Source organism: Liolophura sinensis, chromosome 8, assembly GCF_032854445.1.
Source record: "Liolophura sinensis isolate JHLJ2023 chromosome 8, CUHK_Ljap_v2, whole genome shotgun sequence".
In the NCBI taxonomy this organism is placed as follows: Eukaryota; Metazoa; Mollusca; class Polyplacophora; order Chitonida; family Chitonidae; genus Liolophura; species Liolophura sinensis.
Window position 1 is genome coordinate 50937163 of NC_088302.1, and position 23875 is coordinate 50961037.

The 23875-nt window shown below is 39.3% G+C and overlaps 1 protein-coding gene across 1 annotated transcript; it reads left to right on the plus strand.

Annotated features, from left to right (window-relative positions):
* The first annotated feature begins 2361 nt into the window (after positions 1-2361).
* Positions 2362-17139, plus strand: LOC135472999 (neuropeptides B/W receptor type 1-like). The gene is made up of 2 exons (XM_064752765.1): positions 2362-2478; positions 15097-17139. Exon 2 carries the CDS (start codon positions 15162-15164, stop codon positions 16185-16187), a length of 1026 nt encoding a protein of 341 aa, XP_064608835.1. The 5' UTR covers positions 2362-2478; positions 15097-15161; the 3' UTR covers positions 16188-17139.
* The last annotated feature ends 6736 nt before the right edge of the window (positions 17140-23875 follow it).

The following is a 23875-nucleotide window of genomic DNA, read 5'->3' on the forward strand; positions in this document are numbered from 1 at the left end:
GCGAGGTGATCAGTGAACTTCCCTAGGTGGCCGACCATGCCCAGAAACATCCGAACTTCTTAAATATTCTTTGGGGGAGGCATCTGTTGAATGCTTCTGATCTTTGCAGGATCTGGCATTATTCCGTTCCCGCTGATCTCGTGCCCTAGGCACTTCTGTGACACTGAACTGGCATTTGTCCTTGCTGATAGTTGTATGAGCCTTCTCAAGACGATTCAGGACTGCTTCCAGCCTCTGGTCTTGTTGTCCCTCGAGTTTCCGTAAACTGACATCACTGTTACATCCGGTCTAACCCCTTCTTTGTGGATTCGCATAATAGCAGTGGAACTCGTCTCGGTGTGGAAATTGCGAATGGTTTGGCATCCTCTTTTAGCTTTATTTTGCATGTAGAGTCCATTTGTCCCAATCCTATGAACCGTTTGGGGGGAATTTTCATTACTGTGGATTTGTAGCTTGCTGCCTTTCACACACAGAGATTGTCAACACTTCGGCTAACAATGTTGAGCCTCTCGATAGCCTATCTGCCTAGTAATGGTTGTTCTAAACCTTCTGTAACATAAATCTTCTCTACTGCTGATTTGTCTCTCACAGATAATGGCGATGTAAATGTTCCTTTACAATTCATTTCATATCTACTGGGGTTGTACAATCTTCTAGTTGCTGGCTACAGTGACTTTGGCGGCCCCAATTTCGTGTACAGACTGACGGGAATGACAGTAACATCTACACCCGTATCAAGTTTAATGTAATCACATATTTGTTCACATTGACGTCGGCCGTCCATGGATTGCTGTTGGTATTCCCAATGCTGTCAATCGCCGAAATATCACCAAGAAAGAAATTCTCATCATCACTACAGCTGCTAACTGCATTCACTTGATGAAGTGCACTTCGTGAACTTGCTTTTCGATTGAAACATGCCTTACCGTAGTGACCTCATTTCATACAAATGTTGCAAGTTGCGTCACGAGCTGGGCAGTTCGCCTTTGAGTGAGGATAACCTAGACACCGGCTACAATTTCGGTACCATGTAGGTTTGCTATCTTGAGACTGTGTGTGTGAACCATTTTTACTTGCTTTCTGTTTTCGTTTTTGGTACTGATGTTTTCCTTTATTTTGTCCCCTGTATACTCTGTCTACCGAAGAGCTAGATTGAAAAATGTGCTGCTGTTTCTTGGCAGTTTCTCTTTGCCTCAGATGGGTTATTGCATCCAGCTGTAATTTCTCAGACAAGGATTTATTCTTGATACCAATCACAATTTGGTCTCGACTAAACTGTTCTTTTAGAGCATCATATCATATTCACAGTATTCCACCAAAATGAATACCTCCGTGATTTAAGAATCTACAGGTTCTTCTGATTTCTGATGTCTCAGACTGAATTCAGTTCTTCCAAAAAGATCACATTCTTCTTTATCACGAAATGACCCTCAAATTTCTGTATTAATGTCTCATAATCAGACATTTCTTCATCTGTCAAATTTAGCGAACCAAGCACATCTTTCGATGCTTCTCCCATAAAATAAATCAAATTATTTACCTGGGCCTCGCCTGATCAGCGATCGATTTACCTTTATTTGTTTATCTTTTTTTTTCTTGAACAAAAATGGAAATGATGCATATAAATCAATATCGTGGATTTACTGTTAACAATGAATATATCTGCCATTTCGTAAAGGTACGTCAAAATGCTCACTATTGCATATGCAGGAAAATACATCAGTTTACTTGCTATGTATGAAACATCTATAACCACAGTTAACAAACGATCTATTTCTGTACCGGTATATATATTTTTTAATCTATTTCATTCTAAGATTCATTTTTAATTGATAAGGGTCTATACACGACGACTGTTTAAGCGGCAAACTTTTTGATGTAATATTGTAGACAAGCTGACGAGAGTAAGATTCGAACATGCCGCCACTCCATACATGATAATTGGTAAAGGCAACCCCATTCTGTGCGCATGTAATAAAAAAAAAGCTGTGGGCGGTTTCTTTTATGTCAATATCAGGCAGAAGATCTGACAAGTACTTACGTACCTATTATTACTACGTACCTAATATTTCTACTCCCATGCCTCAAAAATATAACTTGGAATTTGCTAATTATATATATAGGATGGAAGATTAGTTTGTTGTAGGCATTAGGGTAGCACAGCTGTCGAATGAAACGCTTGTCTGTTATGGACACGTCTGTGTTTGCCGAGTCCAATTTGTATGCCCTGCGAGGAGTTAGTGTGTAAACTCCTCATCAGATTAACTCCCTTGGATCGTTATTTGGTCGAAAGGTCATTAATCAGCTGACGAGTAAAAGTAGGTCAACTTGTTTTGTACGGGAGAGCTGCACGAGTGGAATTAGGTCAATGCGCTGCCTTTCAGCTGACGGCTGGGGGGAAACCGCAAGACGTGGACATTAGATGTTCTCTTCAGAGAAGAGTCCAGAATTCTGCTTTAACGTAACGACTGCAAGCAGGTTAGTATGCTGTTTAACGTTGTTCATGGATGAATGTCAGCATCGAGGTTATGTTAGGTTGTACTGCTCGGACCGTGCCCAGCGTAGTGTCCGACCGACCGAACGACTGGGGCCCGGGCACGCATGTTGAAGCTGTGGTGTCCATCGTGACGCGGTCCGTATCATAGAAGCCTAGTTATATTTTGGTACTGTACTCTGGTACTGTACTCTCTTTCTCATAAAAAATGAAAATTTTTTTGCCCTTGGAAGGATGCCCTTGTGTGTGGAGTAGTTGTGAGCGTGATTTTGTAGTGATCTGTACTAAGTGTCTGATATCGGATCATCACGTTAATATTGTTGGTAACATATATACTCTCTACCGTCTTTATTAACTTATGGAGCAAACGCTCTTTACAGTATATAAATATATACGCAGTTACGCTTAATGGGCACAGAGTTAACAAAGCTTGTACGCATCCAGATCAGTTGGTAAGTGACCCTTTGCCAGTACGTTAACACGTCGCCGTTACGGTCGCCCAGCTGATCGGGCCGGTAAGCCTACATAGGAACTACAGCCCTTAGCCAGTGCTTATCTTACCAGTCGGTAGAAATCTAAACCATATTGGAGGCACTTGTGAGTTCTTCGACTCTATGGAGCTGTGCCAACCCATAGCCACCTATAGGCCTTCAGCCAGGAATATATATCAGCGAATAGTGAATGTAAGAGTCCTACACTTTAGGCCCTCTATACGTATAGTTCAAGTATAAACTTAATTTCTTTCGTTATATTGATAAGTTTGAGATTCTTGCGTTTTATATGGGTAGTGAACCGGTAGAAAAATTCTCCTCGGCGATTGCGTTAGTTTTTACTAAAGCTGTTGGTGCCGGTTTTGGCTGAGATTCCTATACTGATGCAAAGCTGTAGGCCTAAATTTATATATATATATATAGGCCAATATATATAATGGTGTATATACTACATATACTGTGTCACATGGACTGAAAGAAAAATAATGTCGTGTAACTTATTTCTACTTCAGTGTAGAAATATGGCAAGTTTATTAAATATTTGTTCAATAATCTAGACCACACCAGCTGGTACGGTATGCATTTCATATATATACATATACATATATATATATATATATATATATATATATATATATATATATATATATATATATATATATATATATATATATGAGAGCGATAAGTGAGGATTCACGGAATGCGATCATGGAGCTGTACGGCCTACCTCCTTAATATAGCTCCACAGTGCGATGAACTAAGTACAGCGGCCAAGTTAGCTTAACATTAGCTTATAGAAGTTAATGTACAGCTATAATATAAAATAACGATAAAATAATTCTAAATACCCCCTCCCCCACCCCCCACCACCTCACACTTCTACAATATCATGTCAAAATCAAAATATACTTTGCTATATAGAACTCATAATGTTGGCCGCCGTCGTATAAGTGAAATATTCTTGAGTATGGCGTAAAACACCAATCAGATAAATAAAATAAATATAGAACTATATAATAATAGTATTTCATGCACACTGCTGCATTACATAAAAAGGTACATTTCAGTCTATATAGAACAAATATTGAATTTGTTTTAATTTGAAACGTCAAGATTTTTGCAGCTTGGATATTTGTTGTATTGTATGTATGTGTACATGCAACTGACAGTCAACTGACAGCTCTGCTATATGTAATGTTGTCAAGATCGAAAACTATATATATGTCCACTTGACATATGCATTTAATTTGTCAAATATTAATCTACAGATTTTTTATGCATGATAAGAGACGTGTGTATACAAATACGTATTGCTTGTTCATACTTGCCAGTCATATTGGTAATATCCGCATACTGTTTTTCGTATGTTGTGTGATGCTCAGCAATTATTATTTTTGTTGGATTTTAACGTCACGGTTAACATCGATCTTGGTAATATTTCCGTCTTACTATGTCGGCTTGTAATTCTGTCTGGATGTAGGGGTTGGGGTGGAGTGCGATGGGATGTTGGATGTTGGGGGTGAAGGGTAAAGTGAACACATATACTGGTTCGGAAAAATCAAATAGTTGGTATGAGGACTTCTTTTCAAGTCTATTTTAACTTTCGCGGCTTCTAATCATGCGAGACTTGCATAAAGACCGTCACTAGTTAAGCGCTATTCCACGCAGTTACCTGCTGCATGGCTCGCTTATAAATCGCCAAGTTTATGGTGTTTAGATCTATATACCTATATAGGAATGGTCATTGTGCATCTGAATCAGATGAGCTAGTTGAATACCATAGACCCCTACCAGACATGCTCATATCAGGCAAACAGCTGATATCAGGTATATGTATGTAGGCCAACGATCAGTTGAAGGTAGACACGTCTGCGGTTAACCAGAAAGATTTACGTTTGACCTTTGACACCGCCGGCCGTGCCTGCGTGACAAGGGGGTTCCCCGCATTGTACAACGTACATGGTGACTGTGGCCTGTGCCAATACACGTCAACTCAATAGTCAGTTAGCATGTATCTTAGACATCGCTGATTACATTTGGCACATGCAGGTTTATGAGATGTCAGAGTATGTATTGACGTTGTTGTGACATTGTCGATGTTTAGCACCTGCCTTACATATATCAAACACTTCATCTCTCGACGCTGAGAGAATCTATATAATGTCAGAAAACACAAACGCTGCATGACAAGCCTAAATATAACCCAAACATACAAATATATGTCCAGCTCCAACTGCGCATGAACAATTGCAAAACAAATTCTGTTTGCTGTTGGATTATGCTTTGAGACGCTATAACAGTTTTTTTATCGATTGAGTTTCAATGTAAATTTGACACCTGCGTGTTGATTGCGCGAGTGATATACATGCATACTCTCCGAGTGTACCTGAATTCAAAATCTCCATCTCCTCCATTTTAATTTTGTCTGCATGATTATCGAATCCTTAAGTAATCGTATGGCTGTAAACATGTGGTACAAATCTGGTTCAAACTTATTGTAACTTCAAGTTTCAAGAAACTTCTAAATTTGAATTTCTCGTAACTCATTTCTTAAATGATATACTTTATATATGTATAACATAATTAAAAGTGAGCAAAGTTAGGATAAACTTGTTTACAAAGGCGTTTTGAAAATATCCCTTGCGTGTAAAAAAAGGATCATCTGTATAGATAATCCGTGTTAAGCGACACACAATCATGATATGTGTGAACTACATTTTCACAATTAAAATTTCTGAAATTTCACCTTGAAAAGTGCATTTTTTTGCAAAAAATAAATGTCATAAAGTCTTACTATTGGTGCTGAAACTTACATCACACCTTCCACACAAAGCTCAAAATACATTTCTGAAGTCAACATAGAACTTTGAGAATCGGTCAGATCGTACACAAAATGACACCATCATGACAGTATTGTTATCTTTCTCCTGGTGACGTCACGCCAAGTCTCGACCAATGACAATTAAGAAAATACAAAAAGGCAAGAAAAAATTAAGAAGAAAGATAACAAGAAACTAAAAGGAACAGAAAAAACACACCAATATCCTACCAAGCTGTGGATTTGGCTTACGTATTCAGTTTAGTGGGCTATCAGGAGGAGTCTTGTCGCTGAACTTCATGCTATATCCGGGATCACTACGTGTGAAAATAGTGTACGAATATTGAAATTGCAAACAAAGGTTGACGTCTACAAATATTGCCATTTTAAACAACTACCAAGAAAAGTGACATTCATGAAATAAAATGAAACTTTGTTATGAACTGTAAGTCTAGTGATCCGAATTTTCTAAAAAAAAAAAAAAGCCCCTCAATGTAGGAATATTTGGTACTTATTTATTTGATTGGTGTTTACGCCGTGCTCAGTAATATTTCATTTATTCGACGGAGGATTATTTGATAGTACAAGGTGATGACGGTGTGAAAGTCGACATTCCCACCATTGATAAACGTGTTAGTACCGTAGTACTGCGTGGAGTTTAACCGCTTGGAGTACTATAATAGTAAAATACTCCCCGCCCATTCTCCAGCATGCCACTTGTTTTCGAATAAATATGACCTCATCCCGAGGCAATGAGTTCTTGGTGTCAAAATTAAGCTTATGGAGTTTAACATTATAAACTAGAAAAAGTATTCTAACTGCATTTTCCTTGTAAATAATATGGACGTTCAACATGTCACTGTGTAGAGCTTGGCTTGTTACGTGTTACTGCCTTAAGGCAATTTTGGTAGTGAGGATGACTGATTTTACAGACAGATGAATGCAGGCCACTTTCTAAAAGAAATAGACTGTAGTTCAAACTGGAGTGGCATCCACAGTGTTTATGTCAGTCAGAATACAGCATGGTGTAAAGGACAAGAGTGGGTAAATCATACAGTGATGTGGTTGTGCTAACAATATTAATAGCAGACTGATCTCCGGTGTGCGGAAATGTATCCGGGAGTACCTGTGGACTTCCAGTTCGGTCGAACAGTATGCTGTCTATATATTGATCAAGTTGTGAGTATTGTATTACTTAGGTGACAGCGAAGAGCTGAGATAGATCCCAACCCTCTGGCCTACCTGTGTCTTAAGTATGCGTGTACCAAAGTGAATATCTCAAAATATAGTGGCATGTAACTAGACCAAGTACGGTGGCGTGTACCGACAGTATTATCAAAATGAGTTGAAAATGCAGTCTATGGAACATTTTGTGGGACCTGTTAATGTTTTTATATATCCACGTGTTAAGCTATTAAGGAAATGTTGGACTAGGGCAAGAACTGCCAAACATGTTTACGTTCCTGACAATTGTGTTGTCGCGCGCTTTTCCCCAGCACTGCTGATAACATGTCAAATTTTTTGACTGGAAAACAAAAGCAATCCGATAGAAATGGTATCTGAAACGTTGGCAAAAGGCCAGGAAAGTTGCTAGCGTGGCCTTGTTTTACAATTAAATATTCGATTTCATTACTTTCAATATAATTTGGTCAACTGGTCACAAAACAAAAGAAAAACACAAAATATAAAATTTTGCGTGAGAAGGTCTGCAGCAACCTGCGGATTGTCGTGGGTTTTCCCCAAGGCTATGCCCGGTTTTCTCCCACCGTAATGCTGGTCCCTGTCGTATAAGTGAAATGTTCGTGAGTACGGCGTAAAACACCAATCAGATAAATAAATAAATAAAATTTTGCGGTCGATACACTGATCACACAGTCCCATTCTTAACTAGTTATAGTTATCATTGTGAAATAACAGTGTTATCATAGTGAACGAAATTCTCACACTTCACCTTTACATCTCTGCAACCTTTCAACCCGGGTGCAGTCGGAGCCGATGTCTTGATGTTGTGGTTGATGTTGTTTTCCTCTGTCATCTTTTATTGTTTTGGTTCTTCTTTTCTGTAATATATCTTTTTTGCCATATAGTGTACACCCAATACCGTATTCTGATATTCTTCCTGTTTTTAACTTCAGGACTTTCTTTGCCTCTCGCATGCACTCCTTGAAATTAAAGATTAAGGTTCAAGGTTGGAGATTTTTAAATTTGGATGTTTTCTTTATTTAATCGGCTTCCACTGAGGATATTGGTTGCTATAGAATTGGCTTTAGTAAGGCCATTGGTGGCAAACTAATCTTATACTCTCCGACTGCAACCTTATACAGACACGACGTAGATGTCCGGATCGCTTGTCTGTAATTATGGCTTTCTGTCCCAGGCGACAGGACACATACAGATACCTTGATTAGAGGCTTGTATAACTCCAAATCTTGTTTGCGTATTTTTAACACGATCTGTCACGAAGATTGTTACCAGTGGCATACAGCGGATAAATTTAATACTTCCATGGGTGGGTGAGTAAAAGATACGCAAACGTCCGTATGTACGGATTCTGCATGAAAGGCAGAGGCGAATTTATGGTTCTCTGTGCCTACGCATACGGTGGTGGAAATCTGGAAAGCAAGAGTCGTGCTTGACATGGATGTCCTTTGGTATAAATTTGTGTATTGCCGTTTCATGTACGTACCTTTGTGGTGTAACCGTCACTCTTAGAAACGTATTTGATGCGCTGTAACTTAAGATAGCGTTAAACATGGATCTCTTTTACTTTTCATCGGTAGAACGACTCAAGAACAATAGCTGCCAAAACCGATTTCTGTTCTTTTGTATAGTGTGCCGGCTCGACAAAGCCATTTGACAGTGACTATATATCAACTTAGTTCTTTTAGCATGCGGATTACGACATTGGGTGTGCGTGTATATATATTGTAAATGTACACACCATGCATGGGCAACCCCCACAAGCTTCATTCTGACGATTTCATGTGTAACCCGTGTCACACTCACACTTGAGCTGTGCTAGGAATTCTACGGAAATGGGATAGCAAACAGCATTGCTGAATCGAAAATATGAAAATGTCCTGACGACATGGTTATATTTGGCTGCCGTTTGGCTAAACGTTTTATATACACGGGAGTAATCAAGTCGGACTGAAACGAAATCATAGCTTTATTTAATTCTGCTTTTCGGGCCTACAGCCCAGTCTAGTGCCGAGCAAAATTATTGCACGTTGCAGAATTGTGGTTCCACGGAAGATGACGCAGTAATCAGGTTTTATACAGGTCAGACTAATGCACATGTTGAAATAGGCGACAGTGCTGGCCAAACAATAAAACATATGTGAGCAATAAAAATATAGGGCAATTATTCAACTGAGCTAATTGCCAGAACATAGTGTTAACAATAAAAAAGGTCTAGCAAAAATATTAAAATGGAACAGTAACTTCGATATAGGGCAATTAATACTCCATTGTTTTGGCCTTTCTTGTGTTTCGACGTTCTTTTTCTATCACAATCAGGTGATTGATTTTTCCTAGGGAGCGTCTGACGAAGAGTCAAATGATGTAGCCGGGATGTGCACATGTCACGCCGATCGCTGACAGTGCACAAGGGCGTTCTCCCGCAGAAACGAGGGCAGATCGAGCGCGCGCTGACCTGTTCTCATTTTGCACGCTGTGTAGTCATATACCGTGCAAGCGATATAAGTAAGCTTGCATCTAGCCTATACATTGAGGTCATCAGTAAGGTTATTTGGGTTAAATGCCTCATAACATAAAAGAAAAACGACAGAAGTGTCTAATTTAGAATCTTTACCTCATTGTTCAGAAGGCAAGTGTTGACCTCTGGGCTCGCGCGGGGTCAACTATGGTTGGTCCTTTGTAGGTCAATGTATTCTGGTGCCTCCCGCTACAGCAATAACATGGCACAAGTAGGCTTGTTTGTGCGGCTGTTTTTAACCTGGTCAGAAGCCCAGGGCAATGAAACCAACCAAGCAGGCTGTATGTATATTTATATACATACAGTTGCTGCTTTGGTCTGTACCAGCGTTAAACTCAGACTTTTGACATGAATATGTTCTGTAAATCAACTTTATATAGGCCTATATACATTTTCTTTTAATACCCTAACACCGTTCCGTGTTTATTGACGTACTTAGAGGGATACAAGTGGCTACAGCCCGGCTCTGCTACACATGATTCGTAGATAGACAACTGGGCCAATAAAGGCGCATATAAATTAACTAGAGCGTTGTTCCTGTTGTCTTTTCTATGAAATGTATCCACAGTTGTGTGGCTTTTCATAAATACGAAATAAAAAATACAGTTATAGTGAGCCCTATCTATATGTGCAAGTACGAACACATTTTCAAATGTAGCAGGGAATATATCAAAATAGTAAATAGGTGTGCAAGACGAGAGATCCGTCCATGCAGTATCCAAACTTGTCTGGGGACTACCAAAGATGTGCTACATTTTATCACTGTGAAGGAAATCATGCAGGGTGAGTTTTGTACTTACCAAGAACGCCATACATGGTGAGACCGGTAACTACTAAGGAACATATACATGGAGAGTCTGGTAACTTACAAGAAGATCATACATGATGAGTCTGGTAACTACTAAGGACCGCATACATGGTGAATCTGGTAAGTACCAAGGAGGTCATACATGGTGAGCCTGGTAACTGCCAAGATCATATATGGTGAGTCTGGTAACTACCAAGGAGGTGATATATGATGAATCTGGTTAACAAGTCTACCGAGGACGACAGGTATGGTGAGTCGGGTAACTACCAAGGACATCATACTGTTGAGTCTGGTAATTACCAAGGACGTCATACATGGTGTATCTGATAACTACCAAGGATGTCATACATGGCGAGTCTGGTAACTGCCAAGGAGGTGATATGAGGTGAAGCTGGTTAACTAGTCTACCGAGGACGACATTAATGGTGAGTCGGGTAACTATCAAGGACATCATACTGGTGAGTCTGGTAACTACCAAGGACATCATACTGGTGAGTCTGGTAACTACCAAGGACATCATGCATGGTGTCTGATAATAACCAAGGATGTCATACATGGTGAGTCTGGTAACTACCAAGGAGGTGATATATGGTGAATCTGATTAACTAGCCTACCGAGGAAGACATTTATGGTGAGTCTGGTAACTGCCAAGGACAGCATAATGGTGAGTCTGGTAACTACCAAGGCTATCATACATGGAGAGTCTGGTAACTACCAAGAAGGTGATATATGGTGAATCTGATTAACTAGTCTACCGAGGAAGACATTTATGGTGAGTCGGGTAACTACCAAGGACATCATAATGGTGAGTCTGGTAACTACCAAGGCCATCATACATGGTGAGTCTGGTAACTACCAAGGACGTCATACATGGTGAATCTGGTAACTACCAAGGACGTCATACATGTTGAGACTAGTAACTACCAAAGACATCATACATGATGGGTCTGATAACTACCAAACATATCATATATGGTGAGTCTGTAAACTACCAATGACGTCATATTTGGTGAGTGTGGTAACTACCAAGGACGTCATACATTGTGAGTCTGGTAACTACCAATGACGTCATACATGGTGAGTCTGGTAACTACCAAGGACATCATACATGGTGAGTCTCGTAACTACCAAAGATATCATATATTGTGAGTCTGGTAACTACCAAAGACGTCATACAGAGTGAATCTGGTAACTACCAAGGACATCAAACATGGTGAGTCTGGTAACTACCAAGGACGTCATTTATAGTGAGTCTGGTGACTTCCAAGGACGTCACACATGGTGAATCTGGTAACTACCAAGGGCGTCATACATGGTGAGTCTGCTAATTACCAAGGGCGGCATACATGTTGAGACTAGTAACTACCAAGGACGTCATACATGATGGGTCTGATAACTACCAAACATATCATATATGGTGAATCTGGAAACTACCAAAGACGTCATATTTGGTGAGTCTGGTAACTACCAAGGACGTCATACATGGTGAGTCTTGTAACTACCAAGGATGTCACACATGGTGAATCTGGTAACTACCATGGACATCATATATGGTGAGTCTGGTAACCCCCAAGGGCGTCGTACATGGTGAGTCTGGTAACCCCCAAGGGCGTCATACATGGTGAGTCTGGTAACTACCAAGGATAACGTACATGGTGAGTCTGGTAGCCCTCAAGGACGTCATATATGCTGAATCTGGTTAACTAGCCTACCGAGGACGACAGGTATGGTGAGTCGGGTAACTACCAAGGACATCATACTAATGAGTCTGATAACTACCAAGGACGTCATACATGGTGAGTCTGGTAACTACTAGTGGCATAGTACATGCTGAGTCTGGTAACCCCAAAGGACGTCATTCGGCGATGAAAGTGATAAATATAGTTTTCTCGGAAAATGGACATGCTGGAAGAATATTTATTCCACTGCTTGAACTGTTGATACAGCAGGCCTACTATATCATTTAAAAGGAACTCCAGCGACCCAGTTTCAATAACCTAACTGCAGATCTAGATGTAGATGCACAGCCGCTGTAGTCCTGCTTCAGGTCGTAGCCTCCGGAGGGGTTGTTTGACCCCAGTTAAATGTTTACAAAATTACAGTAGGATTGTTGTACATCTAGGTACATGACCAATCTTGAAACAAATGGAAATAAATCTAAGTATTATTGATCTATCGCTGATCTAGGTATTCGACTGGTGCTAGATTTTGTGCTTCAATTTTGTAGCACTGGGTTCTGAAATGAGAGCAGTGCTAACCCAGTCATCGCGGACGTCAGAGAAAGTACCTCGGCTTGAACACGTCGTTTCAATAATTTTACTGTATTTTATGAAAGAAAGCAGAAAAAACATCCCTTGCACGTGAGAAACACGAAGGCGAAAAATTTTAAAACTTTAGAGAAAAAAATTATTTTAAGCGTTGACCGTTGAGATGCCGCCTTCTCGTTCCCATAAACCTTGGGGTTTCCGTAATGATTTTTGCACTGATTCTGACATTTTTTATTTAGAAGCTCCTGACTTAACGCGAAAATGAACGACAAAAATATGTATTTGGGGAGATGAATGCGTTGTGGGCCGAGACGGTACTGTCTGACATAATTTGTGACACCATCGTTGAATATTACACGGCTTGTAAATCAACTGATTTTACGACTGTGGTGGTCCGTAAGTGATACAGACCTGCCCACAACACTTTTGAAATGGCCCTTCGGCTACACGTAACTAAATTGTTGTAAACGTTTTCGAAATGATGTCTTATACGTGTTCTGTGTTATCATATGTCACTTCATGGAGTGCATGGGTAAAAACTACGTCACAGCTTAGGCCGCTCAACCTGACAGCAACGTCTTTGAATGGATAAAATTCTCAAGATGGCTGCATCGACTCACACCAGCCATTTGTGCAGTATTGTCATTTTGTTCTACATATGATTGGGTGAAATCTCATCAAAACAATCAAGTGTGATACTTTTCAGAAAGCTTGAGTATCCCGCTTTCGATTGAAATGAGTTTTTGCCAGGTGCTGTCTTGTTCTTTAAAGGTTAACGTAGGGACATTCTATAGTTAACCAATAATCTACACTGAAATGGTATCCCTAACACATCACCAAAAGAATAGAAAGCTATGTCCTAAGTAGTGAGGAATTTGATCACATGTGATAGCGCCTTTGTTTACGCTCTACCAAGATAATGGCTTGGATTCTTCGATCCTATAGCCTCACCAGCGCTATTCGGCTTAGTAATTTCTACAATTGCTTGTCTAGGTTATTGATGGTGGTTCGAAGGGAAAGCTTTACATAGTGGACATATAGAGCATTGTACGATACAGTAACACAGCACAAAGGTTCAAGAGACTGGTCACAGCTTTCGTGGTATGCCATAAACAGCGTGCATGGAAAGCGATCTTAAAACCAAAGCAATCCGTCAAACGACCTCTCCCTCCCTTTTTTCGGGGCATCCCGCCTCTTCTGCCTCCTCTATTTCTCTGCCCCACCCCACACGTTTGCCTTATGTCACTCATCAGATCACCTGGATGAAAAGGATTGCGTTTTTGTGTGAAAAAATCCATGTGTGCATATTGCGATATCGCTAATGGCAAACGTCATTGTATATTTAACGGCTGGTACACGATCGTAAATGTCACTGAGGTTTATCTTCTGATGACACGCCCTTGTCATTCCATATCCACAATTATCATTGATATCAAATAGAGAGAATAATGTGGTGTAATCTACAAGGAGAGTAATTGTAGACATATACCTATAATATTCGTTATACATTATTACACACATTATCATATGCACTGTATGTGACCATGACTTTTCTATTGTGACTACAATATTGCCAGTGGGCCTACATGGTACACGGTATAGCTGCAATATTGCCGAGGTGACGTTAAGTCGTAACCGTCGAGTCCAAGTAACCGCCTGAGCTCAGCGTCTATACCAAACACACACAGATACCTATCGTCATTTGAATAAAGCTGCGGGATTTCTGATTAATTTACCGATAGTTCCATGTGTGTTGCCTGACCTTGCGCACGCGTCACTCTCAGTGAATGCCAGGCATCTATCACCAGCCTTCCGCGTGCACATCTCTTCAAGAGTCACCGTTGTTGGTGGATGCAACAGACATCGAGAAACTGCCTTCGTCCAAGTATATGAAATGTTATCTTTTGACTGAATCTGTGTTAATGTGTCTGGATATAATGAAAGTACTGATGTAAGTATAGCAGCCTTTCTGAATGAAAATAAAGGTCTTCTCCGGTGTTTTGTCATTGTAGAGTGTTAAATGAACGCCGTCACAGTTTTAACGTCCTCCACGACATACAAGGTTTTGGGTTACGGTTGTTGAAGTAGTTTTTCGTGAAATGTTTTCAGTCTTTTACCGCAGTATTTAATCATACATTTCAATATTGTTTTCATTGAGGATGTTGACTTGATTGATTAGTGTGGACTCTTATATATCCCAAGAAGACATTTTAGTAAGACATTATTGGCATCTCTCTCTTGTTTAGGCCATTGAGTCTGTTGGCGGTATGAAATCATTAAGTTTTAGTTTTTATGTGATTGATTGTTTGTTTGTCTATCTTTACTGTTGTCATATATTTATTGTTCAGTCTTGAAAATGGTTTAAATAAAACCGAAATATTGAACCATGCATCGTGTTGTATCTTTTGTTGGAGTTACTACAAGACTCTACTTTGTGAAGCTTAACAGTGGAAATGGAAACATCTCATGTATTTAGTGTTTTTCTTTTCTATCTTGACAGAATTCCTATGGCCGAAGCCCTGGCAGTGCTTGTAGTTGGCGGTCGGACATCCTCACACACTTCTGATGACTCCGAAGTACAAGATGGGACTGACGGACGAGATCTCCAAGAATGCACTGTTTGTGTGCGTCTTGATGGGTCTGTTTGCTGTCATCGGTTTGGCCGACAACATCATGTTGTTCCGGGCCCTGGTCAAATACAAGAAGACCCGGATCGGGCTGTTTGCGTTGGCGGCTGGACTTGCCATCGCCGATGTCCTTTACCTGGCACTGGGCATTCCAGTTGGAATATTGTATGAAACGAACAATGTGGAATTACTGCTGAACTCAGAACCTTTCTGCAAAGTGGAGGCTTACCTGTCTCATACGTTTACATACATAGCCGCCTACCACCTGGTAGCGTTTGCTGTGTTAAGGGCTATTGTGTTAACAAGTCGATCTCGCCGCGGTCCAACCTTTGTCCAGGGAGTTCTCTGCAGCTTATGTCTTTGGATTTTAGCTCTGCTGGCCAATGTCCCAATGTTGACCCTTGACGATGAAACTCACGAACTTCTCTGCTTGTTGAAATTTGACTATAGCCTTGAACAGTTTTTGCTCATCTCTTTAGGATTTTCCTTCGTTTTGCCAGTAGTTCTCATATCTCTGATATATTTTGCCACGTATTTGGTGTGCCGTAGGTTTTGTGAAGACAGTTACAGCCCTCGCCAGAGACAGTTTTCCAAGTTGGTCTCCATCGTTATAAGTGTGTTCATAGCTCTCTGGCTACCAGTGAACATCCTGCACCTTGTCATTTTGTACAAGGATCAAGCCATCGCCGACATGCCGATGGACCCAGCGCTTCAGGCCCAGCGCATACAAAAGTATTACGAGATGGACGTATTGTACACTGTACGAGACTATTTCATCGCCATTGCTCATCTGGACAAGTTCATAAGACCGATTATTTACGCGAAAATGTCAAGGGATTTTGGCAAAAGCTTCGACGAAGTAGTCAACTGTAATTCATGTTTTAAAGACGACGAGAGGCGGGGTAATTCTTCGTCCACGGCGCCTCTAGCGGGGACTGACCCATGTCCCGAGGAAGTCCTGTAACAATAAGCTCATACGTGTAGCTTAGTCAGACCCATCCAGTGGGATGTTAAGACGATTAAATGCCCAGATAAACGTCCAGAAATACATCTGTTCTCATAATTCGAAGCTGTTATTAGCTGTCGTCGTAACCTCAACAGCACAATACAGAGTTTTATATTCACGCCAATCTGATTAACGTTTTATGCGAACATGGTTTGGCAACCTTGTGTTCTTTGTCAAACTTGTGAGTAAATGTCTTACGTTAAAGTGAATACAAGTTCAGCCGTGGGAACTAGAGTGCAAGAGGAAACCAGTGGAATCGTATGGTGCCAAGATTCGTCATAAAGATGTTTCCGGTATTTACCGGAGAACTATTATGCCATACATAATGAACGTGCCCTAAGGTTTTTAACAGTGTTGGGAAATGTAACACTTTAATGTAAAATTGAAATTGAAATGCCATTTGAAATGTAGCCTTCGTTTAGCGAGTATTGCCAAAATTCTTACATTGGCAATTGGGCGAAACTGTATAGTGTTTCCCAAGTGATGAAATGATTCTTTCATCATTGAATACAGTGCTGGGATTATGTGCATGTACATAATGTGTATACTGAGCTATGTGATTATTGTTATTATGCAACAGGTTGATAGGTTTTTTCACTTCATGGAAGCGCTACAGTGTGGCTGGCATGGAGAAATCTCCGTGACAGACACTCTTACATCTTATGATAAATCCTTCTTTATGACTATTATAGCAATCATCAGTGCTGACATTACTTTGGCTGCGAAGAGTAACGTAGTTCTACATGTATTATATTTTTAACTGGCTCAAGTTTTTTGTATTTTTTTTTAAATTGTTTGCTTATATGTAAAGAAAGTATGAAAGCAGATGCATATGGTGATGAAGGATAACAGTTTGTATACTACAGCGTGTGTGGATGGAGGCAGACTCCGAGGGTAATGGCGTGCATAGGAGGATATATATATATATATATATATATATATATATATATATATATATATATATATATATATATATATATATATATATATATATATATATATATATATATATATATATATATATATATATATATATATATATTGATAATAGCGCGGATGTGAAGACGCTGGAGTGATGATAGGCAAAAGGGTATGCATGTATGTTCTATGTGATACACCGGTGATACAGTGAGGACTCAATGTCGTACAGAAGAACGAGAATGGTATTTTTGCGTCGGGCCGACGAATTTGAAAGTGGGCAGAGATAAGTTAAGGGCAGATATTTTGCACACACATCAAGATTTAGTGTGGTCTTTAGACCAGATGGCTTACACTTCTGTGAAATTCAACCGTGTAATGGGAACAGCTAGGGATAACGGAGTGTTCTTTTTACCTACCATAAGAAAATTTTGCCATCGACAAGTCCCATTTTTAACAGCTACTCCTTTAAAACAACTTTTATAATTTTGTGGGAATTTTATAAGATGTGGGACACATATTACACAGTATAAGTATTGCTGGTACACAGCATTGTTTCTATGTGTATTTTGTCATGATACTTTGCACCAATCCTACTCCGCAGCTTTTCAGACTCCATACAGAAGGTCATGACAACTTAAAAAAGAGCGACTGTAAATAAAAACTGCAACTGAATACTCCCAAATTTTATTTTCCCTTCCCATTTCGATAGCCTATCAGATGTAATTCAACTTCTTTTAGGCTAGGAATAAACCGTATGTCTTTTTAGTTTTAACGTTTTAGACCATCCTTCCAGTATTTCGATTACAACTTTGCTTAGTTCTTCAATATTCCTCGTGAACACAATTGGTAATGATGCCTTATGCATTTTTAGGCCTACTATCTAGCCTTGTGCGTGAATAATAATGGAGACTTGGTTTCGTGTTGGTGTAAAGAATGTGATATGCGGGGGAGGTCTTTTACACTCCTACAGTTTACACCAACATAAAGTCTGGCAGACGTAATCGATGATTAGCTCGAAACTTAAATTTGTTTTTCCTGCACAACACTTTATACTTCAGCTTGAAAAAGGCTCGCAATCAAAGCATTTGCGCACAATTGAAATCTACTTATTGACGAGATGAATTTTCTGAGTATGAATACGGGTTGGCTAACTTATAGTGCCATGCAGAGCAGCTCAGCATAAAGGAGAACTAATGATTTGTGTGATAGGTTGCTGTGGATCCAACTTTACCACAACCTCGGCACCGTTGACGATTGAGCGGAGATAAAGGTAAACAGTCAACCCCATATGTCTATTACACAGGACTGAACAGAATTCAGACCCCTTCTATGGTTTTCTATATAACAGTATTATTTTTACACAGAATTTGTTCACTTCATATACAGAAGCGTGAGGTGAATCCCCAAGGGGTTTTTACTTCACAGTTGTCCTGACACACTTTCTGGACAGGTTTGTTAAAACTTTAATGATTTGTACAGTAAAGCATGCGCTGTAAAGACGATGAATTAGGAATGGAAGTTGATTGCTGTTGTATGATGATGGACGCTAAGCGTGCGAAGAAGCACTTTTATTCGATAATCATTTACCAGATACACCTTTGGTATTAATTTCTGTCCGTGTAGACAGTAAACACCACGTGGTTGACTTTGCCAGTTGGCAAATACTCCAGTGCCGTTACGTTCATGTTGTGTACAGTGACTGATACCTTACATTTATTAACATTTGTCATTACCTGCGAATCACTGCAGGAATTAGCTACCTAACTGATGATTGTATATAGTGTAGTGTCTACTGTTGGTGTCACGGCTGTATATTATGTATAGGAATTTCCAGCTTTGTAAATATGAGGGCCTTTTTAACTGGCGCACACATTAACTGGCCCGTGTATATTTCTATCTTGTTTTTTTATTTACCTAATGTTTTGATATTCTGACATCTGTTTATGACAGTAATGTCAACTGTCCCAAACCTAAAGTTAAGAAACGATGACCATTGTAAGTCATCTACTGAATCAGGAATCAAGTGTTATTATTCCAATCTTGCCAGTAAACTGCAATTTTCAACCCATACCAATATGCTTACTGTTGAAGAAATTGACAGTGACACCGCTAAAAGCTGTTGTTCGAAATTTACGAATAAATAATTATAAAAAAACTATAAAAGTCAAATAGCATTTGCGTTATTTATGAATGAAAGGAATTTCATGGTGACGTCATCGTTTTACGGCTCTAAGAGCTAATCAGTGAATTTTAACCAGGGCGGGAATATACAATGTTGAAAATTATCCACTAAAGACCATTTTAATTTATTGAATTACCTTAGAAATCCTTTGAACTAAATATTTTAGGAGATCAAAGTCATCGATTACCGATAATGTCAATTATTATGCATGCTCACCCATGTTAAAGGGATACGTGAACGACGCTGATTGGCTGACTGTGGAGATGTGGTTTCCTGGGTTAAATCTTGCAGCCTTGGTCAAGCTGTAATAAATGTACCATACCTAAGATTCAGCTTAGGCAAGACATAGCCTAGACTTGCATATTTCTCACACCAGCCAATTAGAATTGATCCTGTATCCCTTTAGAAAGCACTTATTAGCCTTTCGTGCGGTAAAGGGACGACGTCACGGCATAAAGGGACGTTGAAACCCCCATATTGCATCGGATTAAAGAGTCTCACACTTGATGGAAGGTAATGCCTTTATTCGAGTTAGCCTTTCCACTGGTTTCTTTGCCAGTCTGTGTCTAGAGAAAAGGTTGTTTACGTGCGCTGTCTTTCTTCATTTTTCATATAAGAACGAATTTTTTCGAGCGTTTCCACAGAAGTCAGCTCCAGGATCGAGTTAAGTGGATTAGACTATCGATGAACCAGTCAATCGATTTTTTTCGAGGTTACATTTTGTTCTGTTTTATGGTGTAATAAGAGACATTAAGATGGATGTTAATCTTTGACCAAGATGGACTCTTAATCAAGAGGGTCCAGGAATCCTTGACTAATACTGACTCTTACCCAAAAACCTCGACTAATCCCAGACCAAAAATTGCGTCGGTGGTCGCTTGTTCGAATCCAGCTTCCGCTAGTTCGAATGCAGCTTTACATTTCAAAATTGTTTAGGTAGCGGTGGTTCTTCTTTTTCTTTCATTTTTCTTCTCTATTCGGTTTCTCCATATTAAATGAATCTAAATATGGAATAAAGGAAATGTTCTTCTTTCATTAATAATCATCAATTATTAATATAAATTTTGATAAAGTCACAATTAAATAAAAGACCAGACCACTCTAAAGCGGTCACTTTATTCCATCAGCTGAACTGCATGGGCCCACGCACTGCAACGGATTCCTCCAATAGCGCCAATAACATTCTGTTTACAAAGGAATCCGATTTACTCGATCCCTGGGATTTGATGTCAAGTGATCAATATTATGAAGAGAAGTTTGCGACAGGGTCTTGACACGCGCAAGTGTTCAGTAAACACCATCACAAGGGAAAGATGAGCCAAGGATAGCCCGCGGAGACAGCGCCACAGACAACTCCACAGGCATCACTCTAGTTTTTGGGCCCTCTGATATCTCCACTAACTAGACCTATTTATGCTCAGTTTCTATGGTGAGCAAATAGACACGTGCTTCATACAGATATAAAATCTTTCATTCAAAATACATTTTGTGAGATAATAAAGTAGTGTGCATTAAAATGACTTGTGCAGTGCTGCTGTTGACGTGATCATGGCTCAGTTTGCATGTGTGATACTCAATTTCTGGAATACTGGATACTTTTCTAGGCCCCTCAGTCATATACCTGACAAGTATAAAGCCAGTGCGGATCAGATGAAGGATTCTGGAGAATAGCGAAAGAGAGATATATGGAGAATCCTTCGTTTATTGTTATTAGAGACTAAAAAAGCTTCACTGACAATATCTAGAAAGGATTGCGTTCGCGTTCAGATAGACCACAGTGGGCGACATCTTGTACAAAATTTACATTAATCGCATTTGTGTCTTAGCCATCTGGCTATAACTTTTGAGTATTTTAGTGACTTTCACGCCAGTAATTTCTCATTTACAGGTTTATTTATAGATTTACAGAGGAAATTAATAACATGCAGCTAGAAGTGTAATTTTAAATTCAGTCGGTTGATGTAGAAACCAGAAATCTGATCGACTCAGGACTAGTTTAAATTGGCAGTAAATCTGATCGACTCAGAATTAGTTCAAATTGGAAGTATCTCCATGTGAACTTAATACCAAATTTAGAATTCTTGTCTGAAATTGTATCATTTTTACCACTCGTTGAAACTATTTTTTGTTTAGACCGTTGCCAGAGGAAATAGAAATTTACTCAAAACAATCCCAGATTATATAAGAACTTAGTTCACCCATATCACGTGTCGAACAGAATGACTACAGTTGTGTTCATTTTCCACTTGTAGTCACTTGCCATGGAGACCTGAAATATGAATTGGAGCATAGTTCATCCCAATATGAACATATACCAAAAGCTCTGTCCGAAGCGCTTTGAATTTTATTTTTATTAAGTCGTTGAAACTTGCCTATTTTCGTATGGTTTCGAGTCGAAACCCAAAATTTGATCGAAACAACGCCAGTAAAAATATAAATCTAGTTCACCGTAATATAAACTTCCATAATTTAAGGGTCAAGTCTGACACTCGTATTCCAGAGTTGATAATGGCAAGCGCATTTCCAAAACAACTTAAAACAACAACATATTTAAGAAGTAATGTATTAATGCCAAATAAAGCTGGAAAGAGAAAGCCGTCACAACACAGATAAAATCATTTACAATCTGTTGCAGTTGAAACCATAAATTTGATCGAAACAGCTCCAGTTAAAATATGAACCTGGTTCACGGCATAAAACGGATGCATGAAATGAATATCTTTTATAGTTCTTTGAATTCTATCGTGTTGAAGTCATCGGAACTTCTTGCCATGGAGACTAGATATTTGATCAAAACAGCCTTAGTTTATATAGCAACATAGTTCACTTCATTATGAACCTATATCTAACTGGGAGGAGGGGAGAATATGGCTTGGTATAATGTTATTTCATGGTCACAGGTGGAATACAATATAATTACATCAGGAAGTTCTTAATATGACTGGGGAATTTAATACTGTCCTTCGAGAGAAGAAGTCTATGGTATCACTAGTATCACACCGGTCTTTCCTTCACTCTTTCTAATGCGTTGCAGTGATCTTGTTATTTTTGTTCTATGGCAGATTGAACTTCAACCATGTCCTTCGGACACTGCCTAGGCCCACCTCTGATATTTTGTATGTCATGGTGCTCTATTATGACTGAGAGTACAAAAAAAGTCAGCGTCCCAATCCGCCAAGCCCCATTACCTGCCCACGGGGCACATGGTATTCCATGTATCAGAGTTTCCCAGCTCACATTGTCCATGTGACCTTGATGAGAACAAGAGGTCGACATCTCTCTGCTGACTGTTCACGGAGTTGAAAACGTGCTGGTTGAAAATCGATTGTCTTCACAAATCACACGTGCGAAAGTGCGTCTGTAACTTGTCAGTTGTAGGTAGTTTACACCAGCACTATGGACTCACCCAGCCATGAATCTGGCCGTCTTCGTATAAGTGTGTAGATCTTAAGTATGGCGTAAAACAACAATCAAATTAAATTAATAAATCACAGTATCGGTAGACATGAAATCCGATCAACTGATATTATTCTAGTAACGGACAAGATAAATGTAACATACCGCAACCTAATCACATCCACTGTTCTGACAAAAGCGCGCGTGTTCGCCAATGTCAGATCTCACTGGTCCTATACGACAGTTTACCGCTGTAACAATAAGTGAGCGACAATAAGTGAAGTTGTCACGTGATTACATTTAAGGCAAAAACACTAATAAAGACATGCGGTTCTTGTCAGTCAGTTCTTTTTGTGGTTTTTATTTTTCTGGTGGTTGGGTATTGGAATGACTTATTTTTGTCGACAGGAACAAGGCATAAAAATGAACAAGTGTCGAAAATCAAACAAAATTACACCCCAAAAGTTTAATCGATCTGATTATCAATAAACCAGGCAGTCGGTTTCCTAATAATCAGTAAAAGTTTGTTTTATTCAAGACAGTACATTTTCTGCTGTTCTATATTGTTATTAGAGACTTGGTCTATACACAAGAAATTCGATTTTTCACATCCACTTCTAGCTGGTTCATTTACGACTTCAAGTCAGGAACGTTCCTATCAAGGTGGTTTGAACCGGATTTTGCCCAGTTTCCTTCCAGTTTAAACCTATTTACCGTCATACATGCATGTTAGTAAAATGTTCAGGAGAAGATACAGCCTAAAACATGAATTAAATGAACAAGCGTAAATTCGCAAAGGCTGTTTTCATGTTGTCTCGCACCCAGGCTCTTCGTTAAGTGACTAACCTATGCATGTTGACAGTCACAAGGTGATATATAGAGCCAACTCTCAATGACTACTCATAAACACATCCATATACATACGGTAAAAGAGAGGGTGACGGGTAGTGCTTTACGTAAAAGATGTTATTTGAAAGATTCTTCCGCAAGGTATTATTCAAATACACTTTCTAATTAAAGTTTAAAATGTCTATCCTTCTTATATGAAGGGTATTTAAAATCAAAATTTGTTTGCATAGTTGGTCAAAGTTTAGGAGAATTCCACAAAATCGACGATTGACTAAACAGCCTATACTTAAAATTATTC